A 21,031-nucleotide genomic window follows, 5' to 3' on the forward strand; every position below is an offset into this window, starting at 1 on the left:
AAATCGGGCTGAAATTTAGAACGAAATAGAATGATGAGGGAGTACAAACCCCACTCTTTTTGAAAAATGTATGATCCACTATTAAAAATATGATTTTTTTTTTTCATGTGTGTCACAGATTTACCCACATTTTTCAAAAGGAATGCATGAGACTTCCACATCTTAAGGCTGCAAATATAATTTCTCTATATCTATTATTGACTGAATTGTATTACATAATACATGACTTGGTATTTATAGATTCATCTGTACAAAACAATTGAAAGAATGAAGAAATACAGATATGTTAGATTAGTTATCAGTAAATTTTCAGTTGTACAAAATAACTTATTCCTAGTGCCAGTTAATACAACCACCCTCAAAGAAGATGGATTGATTTTCTCGAGACCTAGAGCAAAAGCCAACATAAGTGTCAACGCGCGTCCTTACTAAGGCCTCGTTTGGTGAAATAGTAAGATAATTTGTGAATAATAATGAAATTATTTGAGTTAAGATGTTTTATGAAAGTTTTGAAAAATTGTAATGGTTGGGCAATGATTAAATGAAAAAGTTAAAAATTTGAAATTGAAAAATGTTTGTATTTGAATGGTGTTTAGATGTTAAGATGAGATGAAAAAGTCTGTGAAACCAAAAGGGGCCTAATTCTTTGGGTTCTTTTGTTACTTTAACGCATTATACTTACAATATGACAATTATGCTTCTAACTAGGCCCATAAATCTTAGTTTTATGAAATAGAAAGATCTATATATAATGAATTTGGATAGCCAGCTTGTATTATCCTCTTTGCACAATAAGTAATGACATTGCTAGTATATACATGGAAGAAGTTAAAGGAGTAGTAATATGGAATTTATGTTGCAAATATAGTCATTCTATATCATTCACCAAGGGAAATATCTAGATTAACATAGGACAAATACTACAACATGAAGACCTTCCTTAGGCCTGATCTGAACTACAATCATAAGCTTGGACCAACTAAATAACAGTTGTATTGAAATATCCTAATTGTATTAAACCAAGTTAAATTGCATATTCATCTCCATAATTTTCAAGTAACCATCAATTTACCCAATATATGAAACATGCAAATTTCACCTTCATACTTCAATTACATATCATTAAACAACTACAATTTACAGGTATCTGAGTGAACAAATCTTAATTATTCTCTCTAATTTTCCACCAATAGCCTTTACTAAAAACAAAATACCAATGAGAAGTTCTTTTCCAACACCCCATGTGGCCATGCTATGTGCATACATTTGGTCACAATTCTATTGTCTTCCATTATCAAGAATTACACAACTACATGTACAGTCATGTGAAAATAATATTTTTTTTAGCCAAAAACATAACTTTAATTTGAAACCCTGAACAATTTTATGCTAAAAAAAAAAGATTAGGTTATCCAGCCAAGTCCTATAACCTATTACATTTTCATAACTACTTGCAAAAATCAATTTTCAACAAAACTTGCCTATATTAGCAATTGATTTGGCCTAGCTAGATAAAGCAAAAACCCACTCACTATATTCACACAAGGTAAAATTTTCCAATTAACTATCAACCTGAAACATGAGTTGACCAATAGCTTGAGATAAATAAAACAGTTTTCGCTCATTACAATCACTATTTGGAGTGACTAAAATTATGAAATGCCTAAGGCGTTTGGATGGATGTGTGGAGGTGCGATGTGTGGCAGAACTTGGTGATGCGACGGAAGTGGAGAAATTAAGGGATAGAGAATGGGGATTGTGGGGTTCGATGAGGTTATTGTTGTGAATACGATGACAGAAAAATAAAAACAAACACAAATCAATCAATCACACAATACAAATTAACGTGGTTCGGCAACATACCAATGTTCATAGAGCTACAGATGATTTTATTATACTGAAGAATCACAAAATACACTTTGGGATAAAATCTCACTGTTCAAAACACTCAGAATCATATACTATTCATTAAGTACATATTTATAGTGTCACATGATAGAAATCTTAATTTTCACTTTTCTGTGTTATTTGCTCGAGCGGAGTGTCGATTGCGCCTCGACCGAACTCTCTGTCTGACTTTCACTCGAGCGACCTGTCGAGCGAGCCTCGAGCAGACTCTCTGCCTAAGCTTCGCTCGAGCCACAAAAATCAATACAAAGTTTCAAAACAAAAATTATATTAAATTTTTTTAATACTTTATAATATTTTATTCAAGTGTGTTCTTTCATTTACCAAAATTTAATAAAAATCTTAACTCAAACTATTTTACTCATATTCACATAATTTTAAGATGGTACTCCAGTTGCCCAAATAAGTCCTTACATCAATCTCATGTGCAAGATTAGATATATAATTTTTAAATAATTTATCATTGACTTCATGTTCAAGACTTCCATAAATCATTATTATTTTGTCAATGAATAAGAGAGAGAGTTTAAAACCAAGATTTTGTATAAATTAGGTCTTTTATATATTTTAACAGAGAACTGACACGTCAGTTTTCTGTGGAACTAATAATAAATTTACTCGCATAGCAATAAGTCTTATAAATTTCAAATTTCAAATTTCAAATTAAAAAAAAAAAAAAATGAACCTATCCACTTCTACCGTTACCCCTAGCATCGAGGTGGTAGACAACCACCACGATCTAGCGTCAAGGTGGCACCAAATTACAACATACAATGCCTATAATTTAAATGTGTTGTTCATTAATATTGCATTTGAACTAAGACTTGTTACAATTAAAAAAAAAAATATTTTTACATTTGCTTACATAAAAGTAATTCATATTAAATGTGTTGTTCATTAATAAGAGTTTGTAAATTTTTTTTCAAAAAAATGCTGGTTAAGTCCATATGGTTTGAAAATTTTTAAACAAACACCTATAATTGAAAAGTCTTATATTAATCCTTGGATTGCGTTCTTTTTTTAAAAGAATTCTCTTTGTCCAAACTCTATTAAATTAATATATATTTTTTGAAATAATCATCAACATTTTCTATTGTTAAAAGAACTAAGTTTGGAAGGATGAACCTTTTTAAAATAAGCACTTAACTTCAAGGATTATTTAAAAAAAAAAAAGTAAACCACAAAGTACCAACTTGAGAAAAAACCCAAAACTCACCTAAATAATAATTTTCTTTATATTTTTTTTATATAGGAAATTACGACATTGATTGAAAGAATGAAGAGAAAATTGATAAGTTTTATTGACCAACAGAATTGAGTTTATAAATATTTTCAACTAACATTACAATAAGTCTAACCTGTGTGTATATACACTTTACTGAGAAGCTATATTTGGAAAGAATCTCATGATTACAAGTATTATAATGGAATGCTTGATATGATCATCTAGGATCAACTAACTGGTTGGTCATTGGATCTTTCCTTGTTGGTAAGATTGACAACTGTAGAACAGTTGTTTGGAATCCCATAATTTGTGGCTTGATGAGTACTATTAGGAGGTACTGTTGGTATGGAGTGAGCTTCAATCTTAGCCATTGATTTTTGTATCTTAACATCACTCTCAAGCTAATAGGTGGGGAATATACTTTTAGATTGTCACAAAGGAGAGGAAAACTTGTTGAAGTGAGACCTCTAGTAAAGATGTGAGCTCTTTGGTCAAAAGTAGGTAGATATTCGATGAGAATGTCTCGGTTCAGAACCTTCTACCAAATGAAGTGATAGTTCAATTCAATGTATTTAGTTCTAGCATGAAAAATAGGATTTGAGGATAGAGATAGTGTTCATAAATTGTCACACCAAATGGTAGGTGGACTTGTTATAAACATGTGCAATTATTGGAGAAGCATGCGAATCCTATATAATTCAGCAGTGACAAGCGCAAGCAATCTATATTCAGTTTAGTACTAGATTTGGAGATGATTGGTTTCTTCTTACCACTCTAGCTTATAAAGCAAGGATCAAGATAAATAGCATAACCAGTGGTAGACCTCTTGTCATCAAGATTTCCTGTCTAGTCCGAGTATGTATAAGCATTTAGTTGGAGTGTTCCTTTGTTGAAATACAATTCATGATTCAATGAGCCTTTAAGATATCGAAGTACCCTTTTAGCAGCAGACTAATGAGTGGCTGTGGGATGTTACATGAACTAGCATAGCTGATTGACAATGAAAGAGATGTTGGGTAAAGTTTAAGTGCAATACTACAAGGCACTTATAGGCTGTTGAAACTCGGAGGGATTTTCAAGGTGGTCTCCATCAAGTTGAGACAATTTGGAGCTAGCAGAAGTAGGTGTTTTGGCAGGCTTGGCATCTGTCATCTTAGCTCGGGAGAGAAGGTCCAGAATGTATTTTCCATTTGGATTGTGATAGCAATAGGCCATTGTGAAAGAGTTGAACATGAATGCTAAGAAAGTAGTGTAGGGTCCCGAGGTCTTTCATGGCAAAACTCTTCTTTAAGCAAGCAATGAGTGAAGTAATATCAGATGCATCATTACCTATGACAATAATGTCATCAACATTGTTTCATGTATACCTCATCCTTTAAGGTGCCATAAGGAAGGCATTGGAGACATACAGCTGCCTTGAATGCCACTAAAAATATATTGCAAGAGTAAGAATAGTTTAGTGTAGCCAATACTATTTTTTTATTCAAATCCTTTAAGCACAAGTTTAGCTTTAAATCTATCAAGGTACCCATCGCACCTTTGCTTAACTTTAAACACTCACTTGTTGCTTATTACATTCTTATGAAGTGGCCAAGGACATAAGGTCTAAATGTTGTTAGTTTTAAGAGTAGTAAATTCTTCAAGCATAGCTAGGTGCCATTGTGGAGCTTTCATGACTTGGGAAAAAGGAGATGGAGGATAAGGCAAGTTAGGTGTACAATTGGTGGAATGGAGGGCCATCAATATGTGTTTAGTGGAGTAAAGCTTGTAACCTGGGAAGGTTTTGATTGCTCGAGAACCATTTTGAGACATATTGGTCATGGGGTGAGTGGAGGTAGCTTGAGGCAAAGGTGTTGCTACTGGTTCTATGGGGAGGCTCCTAGGTGCATGGGAAGTATTACCATCTATAGGAGAGTGAGTATTACCTGCAGTAGTGCTAAAAACTCATAATGGGGAAGAAAGAGAATTAGTATCAATGACATCATGTAGTTCATTTGTTGGGCCTATAGAAAGAAGATCATTGGTGAGTCCTTGTGTGACACCCCAGTCTAAGGCTAGGACTTGGATGATATGTTGAGCTTAAGTAAATATAGAATTATTGGACTTAGGGCTCATAGCATTAGAACCTTGTATTAAAGTAGGCTTGTTTACCCTACTTTTGGTAGTGAATAGGCACCCAAGGGCATGAGTGATTTTCAGCCCACATGATTTTTGGCTAAATAGGAGACAATGAGTTATATTTTGAGGAAAGCTCATTAGGGTTTCGGTTGGCATAGGGGAGGCACCACATGGAAACCATGAAAGAGTGATCTAAGAGTTTTCAGAAGATGAATAATGAAGAGGGGGGGAAGAGTATTCTTCCATGCCACATGATATACATGCGAGAGGATCTTTAGGTTCCCAAAGGGAAGAAATCATGAAGAGAGTCACTTAGAGTTTCAAGTTCAAGGAGGCACACACCAACCTCATGATAGCCATCTTTCATATTGCCACTTGTCATACACGCATGAGGATCTTAGAGTTTCTAGAAAGGCAATCATAAGAGAGATGAACAAAGAGTTCAGATTCTTAAGGGGTCAATGCCACTTGTCACACATGCATAAGGCTCTTAAAGTTTCTAGAAATGAAATCACAAGGGAGATGAAGATAGGTTTTGGTTTTTCAAGAGTCACATGTCACTTGTCCCTCATGCAAGCTAGTTTTAAGGTTCTACAAGAATCTACAAATGAGAAGAGAGGGTTAGGGTTTCGCCCACATGCAAGGGGCGCCACATGTCTTTCATGCAAATGAGTTCTTGAGTTCCCAAGAGAAGTAATAATTGTAGAAGGAAAGATGAAGGGGTTTCGGCCAAGGCAAGAAGGGCCACTTGACACCCATGCCATGTAGTTTTCTCGAGGCTCTTCAATTTCCAGCAAAAAGGTAATGATAAGAGAGAGAAGAAGTTGGAGAAAGAAGGGATATAAATGAGGCCATTAATGGCCAACGCCTATACACAAACGAGAAGGGAGTTCAAGTACCATTTGGTGCCTTTTCGGTTATCTCTTCTCCTTTCCTTTATTTCTCGCCCAACCAAACATCATTTTCTATCCACTCAAACACCATTTTCGTGTATCCAAGGGAAGGAAAGCTTCAAGGAGCTCTTGTGGAGGTTGGTGTGGTAAGGAAGCTCTACTTATTATCTTCTTTAGTTCACTACACGAAAAGCACAAGGAGGAAAGGAATATTTGAAGGTTTTAGGTATAAAGAGTAAGGCTTGTGTTCGACCAAAGGACGGTGACCATGCTTAAACTCTATTGAGTATGCTCTTGCCTAGGGTTTTTTCTTTTCTAGAACCTGACTCTTTGATGGCAAAATAGATGGGAAGGAACTCTTTGAACAATCAAGATATATTCAGCCATCATTAGGGTTTCACATAACTATTTTTTTTTTTTGAGTCACCAAAACACAATCTAGAGTACCTTGTAACTTTCGGCCATTTGGGCTTCACACACACACGAATATGGTTTTGGGTACACTTTAAACACACACGACCATTAGGGTTTTGTTATACAAATGAAAGATTTGTCACACTTGGTCACTAGGATTTCAATTAAAGGAAGAATGAACTTAGTCTATTTGGTCCTCGGGTTTGTTACCATGTGTGTGTATGGATGTGATTCAAAGGACAAAGGTACTCTAAGAAAAAAAAGTAAAATGTGGATAGATGGATAGCCCTTGAAAAATCGATTAGGGTTAGATGTTCAAACCCTTAGTACACGTTTGGATTTTTAGAATTTTGATTTCAAGAATCTAATATTTAGCACATACACTTTCAACTTGTTTGATCCTTGGTATTTCTTTGTGTTCGGAGCTTTGTAAGTTACTCTCCAACTTGCTATCGAATAATATACTTATGTCTTAGTGTAAATTTTGCATATATATTGTGTGTTTTGTTTAATGAATCGCTCAAAGGTCATACGATATGATCATTTTCCACTATTATATGCTTGAATCTTTTTTATATGCTCAATTGCTACTTGCTGAAATTTTAGTTCAAATTACATGCTCAAAGCCTTGTTGAATTGTTAAGTGCCAATTGATTCATCCTATATTATACTATGTTGCCTTTTCACAAACATTATTTAACTAGTAAAGTTCCTTTTGATTTAATTTATACGGATGTATGGAGAACTTCTCCCACAACCACTCTCAATGGTCATCACTTTTATGTTATCTTTGTTGATCATTTTACAAAATGTGTCTAGTTCTTTCCCTTGCATAAAAATAAGGTCAAACTCATATTTCCTCATTTTTATAAAATGATTAAAACACGGTTTGACACAAAAATTAAAGGGGTATACTCAGATAATGGAGGGGAATTTATTGTCCTTTGACCATTCTTTATTGAGCATGGTATTAGCCATTACACGCTTGCTCCACATACACCCAAACAAAATGGAGTTTCTGAGCGTCGTCATAGACACATTGTGGAGACAGGACAAACTCTCCTTAGTCATGCTTCCCTTCTATAAGAATATTGGGCATATGCATTTGCAACAGCCACATATTTGACAAATAAACTTCATTCACCTGTTTTCCAACATAAATCACCACTTGAAGTTTTATTCAATCAAAAGTCTCGGTATGAGAAACTTAGATCATTTGGATGCCTATGTTTTCCTTGGATGAAGCCTTATAATACCAACAAGTTTTGACATAAATCTGTACTGTGTGTTTTTGTTGGTTACTCAACTAGTCAAAGTGCTTATCTGTGTCTTCATCTCCCCACTCAGCGTCTCTATACCTCTAGGCATGTCTTTTTTTATGAGTCTGTTTATCCTTTAAAAAAAGAGCCACCAACTCACCCTCCTAACTCATCAACCTCAGAAAATACATTCATTTCAAGACCAATTTTACAGATTGCCTCACATGACACTCCACAAGTCTCACAGCCTCACGAAGCTCTCTCGCCTCCTTCTTCGACTTCATCTAAAGTTCTAGTGACACAAGTGCCAGTTTCAGATCAGGTAACTCATTCAAACTTAACTCCTCCTCATGTCCTAGACAGTTCAATTACTCCATCTCCACCACAACCCACACGCACAATCATGACAAGATCCATGAATAATATTTTTCAGCTCAAGCAACTTCATAGCACTTCAGAGCATCCAATACCTGAACCACTCGAGCCTACATGTGTTAGTCAGGCTCTCAAAGATCCAAACTGGCGCAAAGCCATGTCAGATGAAGTCACAACCCTTCTTCATCATGGGACATGGGAATTGGTTCCCCTTGCTTCAGATCAAAACTTGGTTAGGTGCAAATTTGTGTTTCGAAAGAAAAGAAATCCTGATGGCACAATCAGTCGGTATAAAGCTCAGCTCATCACTAAAGGTTTTCATCAAAGGCCAGGCATTACTCTTAAACATTAAGCCCAATGGTGAAACTAGCAACAATTAGGCTCATTCTAACCATTGCTATCATGCATGGGTGGTCGCTATGTCAACTAGATATTAATAATGCATTCCTGTATGGTACCCTTGAATAAACAGTTTTTATGCATCAATCTCTGGGGTTTGAATATTCATCTAAATCCATACATGTCTGCAAGATTCATCTAAAAAATAGAATCTATGGTCTGAAGCAAGCACCACGACAATGGTACAAAGCTCTTAGGGATGCACTACTCAGCTTTGGTTTCTTACACTCGGCAACTGACAATTGTTTGTTCATTTATATGACTAGTAATGTAACACCCCGCTTAATTAACTATTGATTAACCCTTAAGTACTATAGATTAGGTTTTTATTTATTTTTGTTAATCACTTTCATTAAGGTTGATAGTGAGATTAGCATTAATGTTGGTACTTAGTGTTAATGAGTAAAAGATTAGAGAGGCAAGACCATTAGTAATTTTGGTGAGGTTTTTTAGGACCCAAGTGCAATTATGGGCCTAGCTTAAGAAAAATATTGAACCAAGCCCTTAGGAAATGAAGGCTAGTCTTGGCCCAAATATCAGAAGGCATAAGACCTTTGGTGTAGATTGGACTCTTGGCCATTTTTAAGCCTACATGCCCCAAAGTCATGTTTGAACTCATTTTACCATTTAAAGACCAAAAATCCAATACACCATATCATTAGTTTCCTTAAGCCCAAATCACACTCAAAGTACCCAAATTAAGTTTTGAAAATTTGCTAAGGCTATTAATCATCATACTTGAGATTAGTGCATTTTAAGCTATGCTTTGAAGCTTAATCATGCTTAATCTTTTCTTAAATTTTTTAATTCAAATTTTCTTGAATTAATACTCCCTTAAACCATGATTGGACCATGTTAATATCCTAACTAAATCATTCTACATTTCATTAAGAAAAATGACATAACAAGCTCAAACCATGCTTCAATCGGTTTTGTGCATTGCCTTTGTAATGCTTGGACTGTTTTGCTCTTGGGTCCAACATTTTTGTAGTTTATCCTCAAGGATAATATGATCCTTAAACACCTTATGAGACCCTCCAAAACTCAGTTTGAGCTTTGGATGAAATTGGTTGCATCAACCAACTCAAAGAACCAAACCGGGTGCACCTTGGTCTAGTTTGTGTAGGAACCAAATGGATTGAGTTTGAACCAGCCTCCTGCCATGTTTTGCACCATTACCCCACGCCACCTCCTTCTCCACCCAATCACCAAGAAGTCCCATGACCATCATGAAGGATTTTGACTCATTTTTGCTATCCAAAAAGATCCAAAACCGAACTGATTTTCTGCCACCACAAAACCACCTTCATCCACATGTTTTCAAGAGTGGTTTGAGGGATCTTCTGCCATCCAAATTATGCCCCACGACCTGGAGTCATCTACAGGACCCTTGCAGCTACTGTAGAGAGGAAATTATGATGGTTTGGGGGACTATTCCATTCTGCACAAGTGACCTAAGCTCATGCAAGTAAATCTGGAAATTTTCAAGATTTAAGCACCTCCCACTTCACCCAATCAACAAGCACCCAAGCCAACGGCCCTCACCCCATGGCCACCTATAAATACTTCACTCCCCTTCTTATTTCATCCACACAACAGCTCCAAGCATCATCTTGAGTCTTGAAAGCATTTCCCCCTCTTAGAGATCAAAAGAGTGCAAACCGAGTGAGTTTTGGTAAGTTTTTTAGTGTTCTTGTGTAAGGCAGTTTAGAGTGCTTGGAAGGTCACGAAATTTGTAAATTTTCTTCCTTTTGATCTTAGCTAGCATGTCAAGTTTTGTTTCCAAGTGTTGGTACGAAATTTGGTTGAGTTTTGAGAAAGTTATGATGCTTAATGCAAAATCTGGTCAATTAAAGGAAGATTTAAGTGATTGAATGTTTTTAATTGGAAATTTAGTTATGGCTTGTCCTAAGCATGATTTGATATGATCTATCAATATCCTAACATGATTATGGAAGGTTAAATTTGTGATTAGAAGCATGTCATGATAGGTTTTAAATCTATCTTGTTTTGATCATCAAGCATGAATTGGTTTTAAGCATATTGGTGATTGAGGATTTCTTAGCTTTGTTTAAGTGTTGGGATGAACTTGATTACTCAATAATTAGACTTCATAATGTACTTAAAGATGTTAGTGATAATTAATGATTAAAAAAAATCTCATATGCATGCATTCATAGGGATCAATAGTTGAAAATATGCATAAGTATCAACTAGGATGCATGCCACGGGTTAAGACTAATTGGACAAGTTCCACTTTGAATTTTAAAAATCTAAGGGCATAGATGGTTTTAGAATGTCAAAAACATGAAGTCCATAAAATTTGGTTAAATTTGGAGTTCGTTTGAAATTAGTGAAAATTTACAGCCTAAATGACAATTTTTGAAAGTTAGGGGTATTTTTGTAAATATCTAATTTTTAAAGTCGTTGATTTTGAACCCATCCATAAGAGTATTAATCCTAACTTAGTATACACGTGATTTACACAGCTATGACGCTAATTTAGAATTTTCTCGGAAGTTTGTAAGTTGGCCTCTAACTTAAACCTTGATAAATTTCTTATGAATTATTGATAAATGTTTCATTTATTCTTCAATTATTATTTTGAGTATAAATTATCATGTTATATGACACATTGAGTGCATACTTACATAACATATGACATTTTCACAATTTTTGCATATTACATTTATATACACATGTCATGAAAAATATATTTTTTTAAACATAGCATTAAAATAATTTTGTCACGACCTCAAAGGCCAAGATGAAGAATTATTTCGGTGGAATTCCTCTGTCCATTCTGGAGTGTTTAATAATGGAGTGGTAACTCCTAGGTTGACAAAGAACAATCAACAGGCTTCGAATGGGTTCTTTTTAAAGAACACCGGAGCGAAGTCAAGATGTTATGACACCTAACGCTGGTGGATGTACACGTTATGAATTTTATGATGTTATGTTATATTTACCAATTGATTGAAAATGAGTCTATAGACAACGTAGTTTCTTATATACTACGGTCACCAACAAGTACTCACAGTGCATATGGGGGAACTATGACATTACCACATGTTATGTTATTAATTAAGATAATTATGTAAGTCTATGATGATAAAAGTTTATGATAAAATTTTTATGAAAAAGTTATGTCTTTTCAAAATAATGACGAAATTACTTATTGTGTAAAAACCCGTGTCTCTATATTTTTAAAAAAATGTTGAGAATATCGATGAGAGATATGCATACTGATTTTTTTACATCTCATGCATTGCATATCTATCATTTTCCATGATTGATTTATCTTTGTGTCAGTTAGTTGTTTAACTTACTGAGATTTCGAGTAAATCTCACCCTTTTATAGGACCACTATCATTCCACTTTGAATGATAGAAGTTGTGTCAGGAATCGACTAGGACGAGACTGATGGAGCATTGGATTCACATGATTGAAGAAGAGTTGGATCTGGAGAGGAAGTTGGACTTAATTTTGATGTTCATAGCCCAAGTCTTTTATACTTTAGATCGCATTAAGAGAATGATATGACTTTGTATATAAGTCTATACTACTTTAGTATTTCGAACATGATGATTATCTAATGAAGTTTGGATGTTTTAATTATTCTGGCATGTTTTTCACCTTAACCTTTTATTTTCGCTGCGTTTATTGTATACTGCTAGTTGCATACTAGGATGCATTGCATATTAACTGTTATGAACGGGTGTTGTATGTCCCGACGCTCTAAGTCTCCTTTCTATCCCAAGCGGAGATTAGAGGCGTCACAAATGACATCCTATGTTATTGCCTTGTTTATGTTGATGATATAATTGTAACAGACAACAACAAGAAGTTTGCAAATGCTATTATAGAAAAGTTTGGCACTACCTTCTCAATTAAAGACGTGGGTCTCTTGCATTTTTTCTTGGGAATAGAGGACATTCCCACACCAAAATGGTTGTTTCTATCTCAACACAAGTACATTCAGGAAGTTTTATCAAGAACCTCCATGGAAGATGCTAAAGAGGTACTAACTCCAATGTCAACTACACCTAAGCTCACAACTACAGGTGATTCCGAGAATGCTGATGGGATTGAGTATAGAAAAACAATTGGTGCACTTCAATATCTGGGACTCACAGGTCCAGACATTGCCTTTATTGTTAATCGACTAGCTCAATTCATGCAAAATCCAAAAGCACACCATTGGGCTGTAGCAAAGAGGCTTCTCAGGTATCTCAAGCAGACAATGTACCATGGTTTTCTCTTACAAAAAAAATGCTCAATTCGAATTGAAGACATAGTGATGCGGACTAGGCATCAGACACATACACTCGAGTTTCAACCACTGTTTTCATAACATTTATTGGTCTTAATCCAATTTCACGGTCAGCAAGAAAAACAAAAGGCAGTCTTGAGATCATCAACATAAACTAAGTTTCGAGCACTTGTAACTGCTACCTCCGAAACAGTGTGGCTTAAATCACTCATTTAGGAACTAGGTCTTAAACTTCTACAAACATCTCAACTGTTTTGTGACAATATTGGAGCCTATCATTTTAGTCTAAACCCAGTTCAACATACACAAATGAAACACATTGAAATCGATATTCTCTTTGTTCGAGATCTCATCAAGAAAGGAACAATTCGTGTACATCACATTCATACTATGGATCAACTAGCTGACCTCCTCACAAAATCACTACCACTACCCCATTAACGGTTTCAAACCTTAAGATCCAAGATTGATATTGCAGACATCACCTCCATCTTGAGGGGGCATATAAGGACAACTACAAATCATATACAAAATTTGCATTAGAAACTGTAACTAATTATGCTCATGTAATTCTTTTTTATTTGCTTGATTTGTACATCACATAGTTTGCTATGGAATGGCATATTCTTATGGAAATCCTAGCTATTCTTAGCATGATATTTGGGAATCTCATTGCTATTACTCAAATAAGCATGAAACGTATGCTTGCATATTCATCCATAGGTCAAATTGGATATGTAATTATTGGAATGATTGTTGGAGACTCAAATAGTGGATATGCAATCGTTAGCTTAAGTTTAGGAACAATTATTGGTTCAAAAATCTGTATATATATATATATATGTCTTCATCATCTAATGAAAGTATGAATCATTTTCTCTAAACTCTGTATAATTCTCTATATGTCACAGCTCACTAAGACCTAAAAGGAAAAAGAAGAGACTAGGTAGATTTCGAGACATGGAAGTCTTTTCCTTAGTAGCATATAGTGAATGATATCATTCTCAAAATTTCCAGCCATGCATCTACTAAAACAAATAAAATTTTACCTAAAAAAAAAGGACCACAATGCATTTTGAAAACATAAAACTGTAGTTGGAACCTTGGACAATAACAAGAAGAGAGAGAGAGATGCAAAATTTTGAGGATGATAGTCTTACAAAGTGAATGATGATTATTGAATAAGATAAAGGCACCAAAAAAGCAAAAGAGATTTAGGAACAAGAAACTAGACCACATAATAGTAATGGCGTATTTAATGATGTATCTGGAACGACTCTTTGGTAGAATTACTTTTGCTGATGAATTACATTTTGCGGTAGAAGCAAGGTGTCCAATGCTTGAAGCCTATGTTGCAAATCTTTTTGCAATGAATTCGACTGTTATTGCAAAATTAGGTCACATGGAGGGGGGAAAGAGGTCACGGGAAGCAGAGTTGCATTTCATTTCTCTTCTATCACACTCTAGGGACTGTAATGTAAATTTGATAGTGAATGGGTGTGAAAAATGTGTGAATTGCTATGCTCCCTTCAAGGGGGAGTACCTCCATTAGATAAAAGATAGAGAGAAGGAAGAAGAAGGAATAACAAACTTCAAAAGATTTTGCATAAAGTGGCATACACCGGGATGTGCCCAAATAGGGTCTGACACTAGAAAAACAAACTTCTACCTTCTAGAATATTTTCAGAATAAAGGGACTCAACAGGTAATTAACATAAATGGGCTTCTTGGCCCAGCAACCCATTAACATCTACTGGACTACATGATAGACTAACCCATACTACTGAATTACATTAGATACTCTAGTCCACTGGACTGCTGACTTGGCCCAGCCCATGGCCTAACCCTAAAGGTCCTCAACACTTCCTCCGTCTATCAATTCCTCATCTTTGCCCTGGCCGTCGTGGGACGTGTGACATATTCCTCGGTATTTTGGTCTTTTATTATATTGTCAGATAAAAGTGTTATAAGAAAGTTTTACATCACACATTTCTACTTAATTAATTTATAATTTATCATTTTTATCATTATATTTAATTATATACATATTTAAATAATAAGATAGAAGAATAAAAATGATAAATTATATGTTAATTAAATAAAAATGTGTAGTATAAGCTTTTATATGATTGGCTTTTATTGAAGAATAACAGCCAATCAGCACAAAAACGTGGCACTTGTAACGTTTTAAGTAGTTTTTTTTTCTTTTTTAGAGCAACGTTTCATTAAATTTAAAAAGTGAAATCCAAAGGGCTGAACAAATACTCTGTTATAAATAAAAAAAAAAATTCTAAACATAAATTTCATATTCTTACACACCAATTAAAAATATATAAATTTATTATATTTCCTCATATTTTACCAATGTTTTTAATTTCGTACCGTACCGGCCGGTTCGGCCGAAATTTTTCGTTTCGGCCGTCCGGCCGGTACAGGTACTAGATATATACCGTATCGGCCAAAATACCGGCCGTTTCGGCCTAAATTTCGGCCTGTACCGGCCTGTACCGGCCTATATTTCGGCCAGTACCGGCCTATATTTCGGCCGTTATGTTTTTTTTTTTTTTTTTCGTTTTTTCAAACTACAAGTTTATTTTTTGACCCCCAATTTAAATTAGACTATTTATAATTTATATGTATGTATGTATTTATATATAATTTATTCATATATAAATTATTATTTTAGAATATAATTGTTATATATATTTATATATATAATTTATTCATATATCGACTATCCCGAAACGGTACACGAAACGGTACCGGTACCGAAATATTTCGTTCCAATGTCTTAACCGGTACGCCATCCGGTACGGTATTCAAAACATTGTATTTTACTCTTTTTACGTAGCAATACTCTATAAACAATGCGATGCATAAAAAAACAATGAAAAAAAAGAAAAAGAAAGTAACAAGTGTTCGCTATATTCTTTGATGTAGCCGACCAAACTATTGTCATAAAACAGTTCTTTTATACGATCCGGAGATGGCTATAATATTGTGATGGAAAGCCAAAGCAGCTAATGATGTACAGCGATGGAAAAGATGGAGAGGAAGGGACAAATCTCGCAGGACCGGACAAATAAGGGGTTATTGTATGAATTTTCGAGAGTTTTTTTTTTTTTTTTTTTGAATAATTTTAGAGAGTTTTAGAGAATTGAGCGACCATCTGACGCATATATTTGGGGATAACTCGGCCAGATCCCGTGGATGAAGACTGAAGAGAAATAAAATAGAGGGAAAAAGGGTATAAGTTTGATAAAAGCTTTTTCTTTTTGTTTGATTTTTCCGAACAGTTGATTTTTTTTTTCGTTGGGGTGAAAAAGAGAGAGAGAGAGAGGGGGGAAGAAAACGACCCGAGGGATCAACCCATATAGGGGGAAAAAACCGCATTCGACGAAGAAAAAAAGTAAAATCCGAGAAACTATTTGCGGGTGATGCGAGTGAGGGAATATGTCAGGAGGAGGAGGAGAATACAGCGATGAGAATCATTTGCTGAATCCTACTAATTCAAATAACATAGACGAAGATGAGTTGGAGGCTCAGGAGGGACGTAGCGCTAACATCAACGACAGAGGAGGAGGAGGTGCCTTCCAGGATCTGCTCAAGCATTTGGATCGAGGCTTCTCGGGACGCCGCCACAGTTTCAAGCGCGTCGACGTAAGAGATAATATTAATCATCATCAGCACCATGCATTACTAAACAATCATAATCACCTCAATCATCTCAATGCTTCCGATGCTAACGACGTCCTTGGCGACAGTGCCCCTCCCGAATGGGCTTTGCTCCTTATCGGCTGCCTTCTTGGCCTCGCCACCGGTCTCTTTGTCGCTGCTTTTAACAAGGGGGTTTGTTCTTTTTTCTTTTCTTTTTCCTCTTATTATTGCTGCATGTATTTTCTTAATTTCCTTTAATTTTTCCCCTTCATCTGGATCTGATATTACCAGAGTCGATAGGCTCGCTCTAGTTTGAATGATAGGATTTCACTTTATTTGCTGTATACTTATTACTGTGTATTTGGGTTATGCCAAAGGCTTTCACATTATCTGTACTTGGGCTTTGTCTACTTAGGCTTCGTTTGGTTCCTTAACTACTCTCAACTCATCTCAACTCATCATTACAACTTTTTCAAATCCCAATATAAAATATAATAAACAATTCAATTGTTTCAAATTTCAAAATAATAATAATATTAAAAAATAATATTCTACCAATATTTTATCATCTCAACTCAACTCAACTCAACTCACTTCAACATCCAAACACAACCTTAACTTCTTGCTTCTTGATTTCCTTATAAAAAAAAAAAACATTTGTTACTAAGCCCCATGTCTATAATAATGCACTGAATTTGTGAACGCAGTCAGGATTTAGTAAAGTGCAATATCGATGAGGTTTCCTCACTTTTTTTTTTTCCCTCCAGTTATGGTCTCATTTATGATCTAGTAGATAGCCAAAACCCATATGGCAGATTTGGATGTACCCATTTTTTTTTTTTAACCTTGATGCTCCCGTCCATGGTTGGGACTTGCAAATCTCTCAAATCAAACTTTTAAACAAGAAATGCAGGTTGCCTGCACCAGTTTTTAAACCCAAAGCTCTCATCATTCCTCCTGAATAATTAGCAAGACCAATTTAGCATTTTCCTTGTTATTCACTCATTTATTTAAGATGCAAGTGCATGATCACCATCCCCTTTTTGCATGTTCGGTGCATTTACTATTCTCCATAAAGTTTTGATTAACAGTTACTGGTAGCTTGGTGCTCATCCAGGTGCATGTCATACATGAATGGGCATGGGCTGGTACACCAAATGAGGGTGCTGCTTGGCTTCGTTTGCAGAGATTGGCTGATACTTGGCATCGTATTCTCTTGATACCAGTCACAGGAGGTGTTACTGTGGGCATGATGCATGGTTTACTTGAAATATTGCACCAAATAAGGCAATCAAGCTCCTCTCAAAGAAGAGGTTTTGATTTGGTTGCCGGAGTCTTTCCCACCATAAAGGCTATCCAGGCTGCTGTAACTTTAGGTACTGGTTGTTCTTTGGGTCCTGAAGGCCCCAGTGTAGATATTGGAAAATCATGTGCCAATGGATTCTCATTGATGATGGAAAACAACCGAGAAAGGAAGATAGCACTTGTTGCAGCTGGGGCAGCTGCTGGAATTGCTTCAGGTACTTAGATTTTCTTGTCTTGGATTGTTTTCACTTGAGATATTGCAATTCTGGACGTTTCCCTATAGTTCAGGATATATTTTTTTTTATCAAGTACTTCGTAAAGTTAACATTTGTACATCTTTATTTTTTTCCTGTTTCTTTATTTAGTTTGAATTAGCAGAAGACTCAAATTTTTGATAGATAAAATTTATTAGATATGAATGTATTCCACATAAACAAAGGACTGAGGATAAGTTCACAAGTTCAATCCCTTAGGGGTGCAATCAAAGTGATCTTGGAACGACATGTTTTGTGCAATTTTTATTTTTATGGTGTGGCTAATCAAAGTATTTCCTATCTTTGTTTCCCTTGTCTGCTGGTGTGGCTAATCGGATGGAGAAGATTTTTTTAGCATTATTATGAGGAGGAATTGGGGAGGAGGCCAAGTTCCATCTGGTTAGTTGAGACAAGGTGGTTTGCTCTCCGATCTTTAGTGGGGGCAAAACCTGGGGATCTGTAATTAGGCTCTTCTTGGGATATGATTATGGCCGTATCACCAAGAAGGGGAGTCTTTGTGGATGGCTGTAATTGATTCCGAGTATGGAAGAGTTTTTTTTTTTTTGCCCAGGAGGCTGGTGTTTTAATGAAGTGAGGGGTGCACATGGAGTGGGTTTCTGGGAAAATATTAGTAATGGGCGGGATGTTTTGCTGGTCATGTTAGATTTGTTGTTGATGAGGGATCCCGGGTTAGATTTTGGCATGATGTTTGGTGTGGTAATTCCGCCTTGAAGACCGTGTGCACTTCCCTATTCTAGGAACAAGAAGTTCATTGTTTGTTCATTGTACAAAGCTCTGGCTTGTTAGAGCCAGACTCCTTTTCCTTGGAAGTGCATTAGGAGGAGTAAGGTGCCTTCCTAGGTCGCTTTTTTTCGGTTGGACAGCATCTTTTGGGAAAATCTTGACCATGGACAACTTGAGAAAGCATGGATTAATTATTATGGATTAGTTTTATGTGTAAGAAAAGTGGTGAACCTGTGGATTATTTATTACTTCATTGTGAGGTGGCAAGGGGGCCTAGGGGGTGGTGGGTCTTTTTGAGTGTTGGAAAGGCCTTCAGGGCAACCCACATTTTGCTGTATAGAAAATGATTCCTTTATGCCTGATGTGGCATGTGGCTTGAAAGGAATGATTGAAGCTTTGAGGATAGGGAGCGCTCTTTTGATGATCATAGAAGTTTTTGTTTTCATACCTCATTCCTTTGGGCTTCTGTCATTGTACTCAATGGATCTACTATTCATGACTTTCTCATATTTATTTTCAGTGCCTAACTTGTAATAGGTTTTTTCATACTCCTTGTGTACTTGGGCAACGCTTGTTTACTTGTTTCAATAAAATTTATTATACTTATCAAAGAATATTTTTATCTTGGTAGATCCTAGTTAAGCTTCCAGCACAATATTATTCCACGTTTTCATCGCAAGACTTAAAATTGTTAATATTCTTCACAACCTTTTCTCTTTGCCAGGTTTTAATGCAGCAGTTGCTGGTTGTTTTTTTGCAATTGAAACTGTCTTAAGGCCTCTTCGTGCAGAGAACTCTCCTCCTTTTACCACTGCAATGATAATATTGGCCTCTGTTATATCATCAACAGTATCAAATGTTTTACTCGAGACGAAGTCCGCTTTTACGGTGCCTGCATATGACTTGAAATCTGCTGCCGGTAGATTATGTTACCCTCATTATTTTCCTTCTTCTTGTTAGATTCAGCATATTCAGCATATGCATCTGATACAGGATTATACGTGTGAATTATCTGATATGCTTATATGATAATAATTGTGTTGGTGTATATACATTTCTCTCCTTGATTCTTTTCTTAAGTAATTACAACTGTAGGTAATTTTTCTGAAAAGAAAAGCAAAAGTATTAGTTTTCTGAGGCATATTATGTATGTATTAACATGGTAAACTAAAGTCATTGTTGGCGAGTTTTGGCTCTGTTTAATGCATATAGGGCTGAAAAAAGTTGCCTTCATTAGGATATGCCATTTCTGTTTGTACTTTCTATAGGCCTAAACTCTCTAATTTTTTTCTCAAACATGTAATTGGATATTTAAAAATTTTGTTGCACTTTGGCTGGAATTTTTTTTACTATCTCCCTTTTGTATACTTTGGATTGTTCAAAGTGCATATTGGTGTGAAACTTTTTCTAGGAGAGGGGCCACTTATAACCATGGCTTGAAAAAACAGTTCAATTCATATTGAATCAGCCAATTCAACTCAATTCGGTTAGAGTAGTGTATTATTTGGTTTAAGCCAACAAAGCAGTTAGATTGGCCATTTCAAGGATAGAAGTATTCAAGGATAGTCCTTAATACTTTTTTGCTTTTTTGCTTCCTTGATTTGTGTTCCCTTTGTCTTTTTCTTCTTTTAGTTTTATCTTTTGTTTGTTGAAGATGGATCGTAGTTTTTGGATAGAAGCTAAGAGGTTCATGTTTAGTAGGAAAGGTGGTAACTTTTTTTGTATTATTGAGAGGAGCAAGCAAGAAGATGTCTAAGTCTCTTCATCTCAGTGGAGGTATGGTTATTGGATGGCAAAGATGGTGGAGGATTGTCTGAGGATAACGGGCAATAAAGATTCTTTTTAGACAAGAAGGGAAGGTAATAGATTTTTTATGGTCCAAAAGCGTCAAAACGCATTTGGTAGATTTGTGAAGCTGATTGAGTTTGGCACTGGTAGGGGGAATGGAATCATAGTGATTCCAGAAGGGTGGAAAAGGGGTGGTTGGGCAGGTTTTGTGAGATTAATAAGAGAGAGAGTTGATTTTAGGAACTCTGTTTCAGGTTCTGAAAACAGAGTTGCTCCTTCGGAGGTTGGTGGCGAATGGGTTTCTAGAAATAAGAAGGTGATTTTTGATACATCTTCGAAAGGTGTTTATCATCATCGGGAAGTGTCTTACTTGTCGGCATTAACAAATCCAAGGCATGAGGGTTCTGTTCCTCATCAAA

General features: G+C 35.6%; 1 protein-coding gene across 1 annotated transcript in view; it reads left to right on the plus strand.

Annotated features, from left to right (window-relative positions):
• Nucleotides 1–15,804: 15,804 nt before the first annotated feature.
• The window catches only part of LOC108986085 (chloride channel protein CLC-f), a 30,199-nt gene continuing 24,972 nt past the window's right edge, over nt 15,805–21,031 (plus strand). The window contains exons 1-3 of the mRNA XM_018958612.2: nt 15,805–16,713; nt 17,639–18,041; nt 19,549–19,743. Coding sequence (XP_018814157.1) covers nt 16,318–16,713; nt 17,639–18,041; nt 19,549–19,743 — 994 coding nt within the window. The 5' untranslated portion in view covers nt 15,805–16,317. The remainder of the gene's footprint in view (nt 16,714–17,638; nt 18,042–19,548; nt 19,744–21,031) is intronic.

The sequence above is a fragment of the Juglans regia genome, chromosome 2, assembly GCF_001411555.2.
Source record: "Juglans regia cultivar Chandler chromosome 2, Walnut 2.0, whole genome shotgun sequence".
NCBI classification, from domain to species: domain Eukaryota; kingdom Viridiplantae; phylum Streptophyta; class Magnoliopsida; order Fagales; family Juglandaceae; genus Juglans; species Juglans regia.